Genomic DNA, 5,940 nt, shown 5'->3' with positions numbered 1-5,940 from the left:
AAGATATGGAATACTATGTATATCATGTATATCTATATGAATCCAATCTGGGATGAGGATAACACACATACACACACACACACACACACACTTGTCAGTTAAGAAACAATAAAATGTTCATGGTGGTTACCTCTAGGTAAGGATATCTATATGAATCCAATCTGGGATGAGGATAACACACATACACACACACACACACACACACACACACACTTGTCAGTTAAGAAACAATAAAATGTTCATGGTGGTTACCTCTAGGTAAGGATTACGTCAGGAGAAGAAAAGTAATGCTTAGTATTTCCTCAAATAAGCAGATGTTACTTTTAAATCAGAAAATAATTGTGCTTTTAAGATTCTCCATTTCAAAGACAGAGTCACTGTGGAGCCCTGCTCACCTCCGAAGTGGCCCGAATGATCCCTGAGATGAGGCTGCACAGCTGGTTGCCTCGGGTCTGGAAGGCAGCCAGGTCGATCTTCAGTAGGTCTTTGTGCTGCTCAGAGGCATCCAGCTGCTGGTTGAGCTGCAACACCTCCTCCTGCAGGGCGTAGAGGCTCTGCAGGCGGACCTGGCCTTCTTCCTTCCGAACCCGCTCCTGCTCCGCTTGCTTCAGGCGCTGTTGCTCTGCCTCACGCAGCTTCAGATTTAGAATCTACAGAAAGGGCCATTGAGCTACCTCTCTTGGAAGGGCTTCTGAGCTTTTTCTATGTTCCTCAAGTCCTAGGTAGACTACATATTGCACAGATGGGCTTAGAGTATAAAAAGGACTTCCCAAGGTCAGGCACACAGAGGCATGACATAGGCCAGGTCCTCCATGATGACCAGCTGCCAGAACCTGACTCTTCAGGCAGGTTACAGACAGACACCCAAACAACCATACCAATTCTCCCAGGCTCTGACCTTTGCTCTGTGACGATGCTCAGCTTTTAGCTTCTCTTGGTGTCCCAGGGCTTCTCTGGAGCTGAATGAAAAATGGCATGTAGGAATAGTTAAATTGTTTCACCTTCTCCTAAAAGCCTCTCTTACTGGTACTTTGCTCATCTTTCCAAGATTGGTCATTTTTCAAGCTTCACTGCCTATTTTATTTTGATAATTAAGGACTCAGAAGTTCAACTCTTCCCCTTGGGATTCCCCTTAGGAAAGAGTTCCAGGTGACCACACCGACATTCCCAGTCACAATCCAGGGAGACTCACCTCTTCTCCATCACTTCCCGTAAGTCCTGGAATTCTTTGTGCTGCTTCAGTTCCTTCCGTTCATCAAACCGTTTCAGTTGTTCAGATGCCATCTCCGAGAGGGCCCACACCTTCCTCTCCTGTTCCTCCTGCCACTGCCTCAAGCCCTCCTGCAAAGGATCAGTACCTGATCTCCAGAACTCTATCACCACCTTGCTCATCTACCCCTGTGGGCTACCCTCCCACCGGTCCTTACACTATCAGAGACACTCAAGGGCGTGGAATCATCTGTGTACTTCTCCAAACCTTTGCGGCAGTCCTCTCTCTCCTTTGGGTTGATCTGTAAACTCTCAGCTGCTTGGTAAGTGCTTCTATCCTGTGTATTCTTATCAGGGTCTCATGGAGTCTACAGAAATCTTTATTCTAATTCCATAAAACATGCTATGCATGTTCCTATCTCACTCCTTTCCTCATGTTATATCACTGTCTAGAAGATTTTTCTCCCCGTTCTCCACTGAGGAAAGTCCTCTTTCTTAATACCTAAGGGTATCAGATATTACATGTATTATTTCACTAGATTACTCTCACAGGGTTTTTAAGGGCAATTTGACATTTAACTACCAAAATTTAAAGTGTATATATCCTTTGACACTAGTTCCATTTTAGGAATTTATCCTGAGGAAATATTTGCATATATGTGCAAAGATACATGTAGAAGGATGCTCACTTCAGCCCTGTTGATAATGGCAACAAATTTAAAATAAATTAACTGGGGAATGACAAAATATATTACAGTATAGTCATATTGTAGAATACTATGCAGCCCTTAAGGAGGAAGGGATGCTATATACTGGCATGGAGATATGTCAAAATCTATTGTTAAGACATTATGTCACTCTATTTTATTTATTTATTTTTTTGGCAGCTGGTCGGTATGGGGATATATCATTCTATTTTAAAACTTATTTTAAAGCTTCCAGTGCAAGAAGGCCGATTGAACACAAGCATGTATATCTTCTCCTCAGAGACTGTTAAAATGAGAGTTGGGAAGAAAAAAAAAGACACAATAACAGAGACAGCACAAGGGAGATCATTAGCCGGGGAAAACTTTCTACATACTTCTGGAAGACATAAAGTAAGTGGAGGAGTGGTGAATGACAGAGCAGAGCTGAGAAAACCTGAGAATACACACAGACACACACACACATACACACATACATACATACATACATGCACATAAGCAGACTATACTTTGGGGGAGCAAAAAGCCAGTCTATCAGCAGAAGCCCAAAGAAACTTAGGACTGAGAAGTGCCAGGTCTGATATGAGGTGGGCCTCGGCACATAAGCAGACTATACTTTGGGGGAGCAAAAAGCCAGTCTATCAGCAGAAGCCCAAAGAGACTTAGGACTGAGAAGTGCCAGATCTGATATGAGGTGGGCCTCATGGGGCTGAAAATGGAGGGATTCACTCAATGTAGACAAAAAGTGAATTCTTGACCCATTCCCTAATCATTAGACCAAAGCAGCCAAGAGCCAGGCATTTGTGTGGTAATTGTTTTAAAACAGATGTGCAAATTCTTTTTTTTTTTTTTTTAAAGATGACCGGTAAGGGGATCTCAACCCTTGGCTTGGTGTTGTCAGCACCACGCTCACCCAGTGAGCGAACTGGCCATCCCTATAGAGGATCCGAACCCGTGGCCTTGGTGTTATCAGCACCGCACTCTACCAAGTGAGCCACAGGCCAGCCTGAGATGTGCAAATTCTTTGACACCCTGCCCATCTCCTCCACTTCAACCTGAGCAGGCCTTTATGACTGCCACACAAACGGAATGTGGCAAAAAAAACAAACTATGTTATGTGTTGGCAGCTGGCAGGTACAGGGGTCAAACCCTGAACCTTGGTGTTATCAGCACCACATTCTAACCAATTGAGCTAATCGGATGGCCAGTTACATGATTGCTGAGACTAGGTTAGAAAAGGCCACACAGCTCTGCCAGTGTCTCTTAGGATGTTTGCTCTTGGAACCTAACCACCACACTATGAGGAAACCTAGGCCACATGGAGAGGGTAGGTGTTCCAGCCAACAGCTAACCTCACCTGCCAGACAGGCAAATGAAGAAGTCTTTGAGATGATTCCAGCCTCAGCCAATGTGATAAGAAACTCCAAATGAGCCCAGTCAACCCTCAGAGACATAAAAGATAGTGATGACTGCCAGTAGTTGCTTTAAGCCACAAAGTTTGTGGTGATTATATAGCAATGCATACTCCGAGCCAAAAAATGAAGAGTTATTCTCTAAAAGAAAATGAGCAAATTGTCCAGAGATAACTGGGTAAGCTAGTGTGGGAGTTGATATTCCAGAACAATACCCTCGGAATTCTGGCACTTAGGAAGCCCAAAAGCATAATCTTGTTCCTAACTATTCACCTTGAATCCTTGGTCCAACTACTGGAAAATAAGACTTTTTAAATATTTAAGGAATCTCTGTACCCTAAAAGAAAGAGATCGAGATGAACAAATGAAAAAAAAAAAATGAATCCAGAAGAAACAGATATCTCAAAGAACACAAATGAATCTAAAAAAAAAAAATTCTAGTATGATATGAAAGAGAATAAGAGGCTCTGAAAAAGGAACAAGTGGAGTATTAGATCAAAATCTCATAAAAAAGGGCCGAGCCCGTGGCGCACTCGGGAGAGTGCAGTGCTGGGAGCGCAGTAGCGCTCTCGCCGCGGGTTCGGATCCTATATAGGGATGACTGGTTCGTTCACAGTACTCACTGGCTGAGCACGGTGCAGCCGGTCTCAAAAAAGGACAAAAAAAAAAAAAAAAATCTCATAAAAAACAGACATATAAAAAATAGATACATTTATATTTTTTAATTAACAATTGGAGGATAGGGGCCATCCCATGGCTCACTTGGGAGAGTGTGGTGCTGATAACACCGAGGCCACGGGTTCAGATCCCTATATAGGGATGGCCAGTTAGCTCACTTGGGAGTGTGGTGCTGACAACACCAAGTCAAGGGTTAAGATCCCCTTACCAGTCATCTTTTTAAAACAAAACAAAACAAAACAAAACAAAACAATTAGAGGATAAAATAAGGAAATCTGGAAAACAGAACAAAAAGATAAAAGGAAAATGAGAGAAAGCATAAGAGATATAGAGGATTAATCTAGGACACCTACTAACTGACTAACATAAGTTCCAGAAAGAGAGAAAAAAGAAAATAGAGAGGTGAACTCAAGAGGAAAAACAACTCACATGGCCATTTTTCATCATCTCCATTGCTATCATGCTAGTCTAAGCAACCACCATATTTTACCCAGATTACAATAATCTTCTAACTGTAGTTTACTCATTTCTCGTTTACTTCTGTTTTTCCCCAGAGAATAAAAGCTCTTGAGTGTATGGGCTCACATATACTTTGTTGACTGTTTTATCTAGACCCAAAACAGCATCTAGCACTTAGGTGTTCAACAAATATTTGCTAACTCAACGATCAATGAGGAAAGATGCCAGGAGCCTTTCATTTTATCAATTCCTGTACTCTGAAAAAATTTTACAAAGCCATGCATTGTTTTTCTTTTCTTTTCTTTTCTTTTTTTTTTAAAAATATGACCGGTAAGGGGATCTTAACCCTTGACTTGGTGTTGTCAGCACCACGCTCAGCCAGTGAGCGAACCGGCCATCCCTATGTGGGATCCGAACCCGGGGCCTTGGTGTTATTAGCACCGCACTCTCCCGAGTGAGCCACGGGCTGGCCCATGCATTGTTTTTCTAATTAAAAAAAAAAAGTCAAATAAATTAATTAGAATAGTGTGTTATGGATAAATGTTTCCCGGGCCCTTAAAGAGGTGATTAGATTGTTAGGACTGTGTCCTTGTGAATGGACTGATACATTCATGGAGTAATAGGCATGGTTCTGATGGCCTTAAAAAGAGAGCAACTGAGAAGCTTGGCTCTCTCTTGCTCAGCCATTTTTGCTATGTGATACCCTGCACTGCTGTACAACCACCACCAAGGCTCTCACCAGATATGTCCCTTGGACTTTGGATTTCCCAGCCTCCAAAAATGTAAGAAATAAATATTGTTTCTTTACAAATTACCCAGTTTCAGGTATTTTGTTATAAGCAACAGAAACAGACTAATACATAGTGCTATTCTTTTCTCAAGAGGCTGTTAAGGTCCCATCTTCTCAGTATATCCTCATCTGTTAACCCAGAATATCTCCAAATTTTGAAGAAGTAAACGGAAGCCAGAAAGGCCTATGTAACTCTCCCAAAGCCACATGTAAAATAGAAGAGTCAAGATTTGAAACCAGATTTGACTTCACAGTGCTCACTCTTGACTTCTAGATTATACTACCTCCCCAACTGAATAGTGAGCTACTAAATGGCGGGACATGATGATTAGCATACAGTGGGCATTCCTTAGGCCTGGGGAACTGCAGTTCAACGTGGCTCCCTAGGGTCAAGCCTGCCTTGGCTTCATGGGTTCACTTACTGTTCCTTTCATCCTGTGCACCAGTTCGTACATTCGAATGCAGCCTTCCACTTTGATTCCCCGGGAGGACTGAAGGACCATAGATTCTGCATGCTCGGACTCATGTTTCTCCTATGCAGACAGAAGATAGAAAAAGAATTAAGCTTTTAACATGGTAAAGTTGGTGTTATCTCTTCTAGACAAAGACCATACCCTAATATATGAACTACCAATAACAAACAAAAATTTAGGTTAGAACCAGGGACCAGTTGTGTCATACAGCCAAC

The 5,940-nt window shown here is 42.3% G+C and overlaps 1 protein-coding gene across 2 annotated transcripts in view; it reads right to left on the bottom strand.

The window, feature by feature from the left end:
• The window catches only part of GLE1 (GLE1 RNA export mediator), a 55,815-nt gene that overhangs the window by 23,850 nt on the left and 26,025 nt on the right, over window positions 1–5,940 (bottom strand). The window contains exons 3-6 of one of the 2 annotated variants that reach the window (XM_008579297.1): window positions 5,675–5,785; window positions 1,193–1,341; window positions 899–959; window positions 396–650 (exon numbers count right to left, since the gene is read on the bottom strand). In XM_008579297.1, the coding sequence (XP_008577519.1) occupies window positions 396–650; window positions 899–959; window positions 1,193–1,341; window positions 5,675–5,785 (576 nt within the window). The remainder of the gene's footprint in view (window positions 1–395; window positions 651–898; window positions 960–1,192; window positions 1,342–5,674; window positions 5,786–5,940) is intronic. The other variant, XM_008579304.1, reaches the window with a different exon arrangement.

The sequence above is a fragment of the Galeopterus variegatus genome, unplaced genomic scaffold, assembly GCF_000696425.1.
Source record: "Galeopterus variegatus unplaced genomic scaffold, G_variegatus-3.0.2 Scaffold80, whole genome shotgun sequence".
NCBI classification, from domain to species: Eukaryota; Metazoa; Chordata; class Mammalia; order Dermoptera; family Cynocephalidae; genus Galeopterus; species Galeopterus variegatus.
The sequence above is the reverse complement of the archived record's forward strand: the minus strand, read 5'-3'. Positions and strand labels throughout refer to the sequence as shown.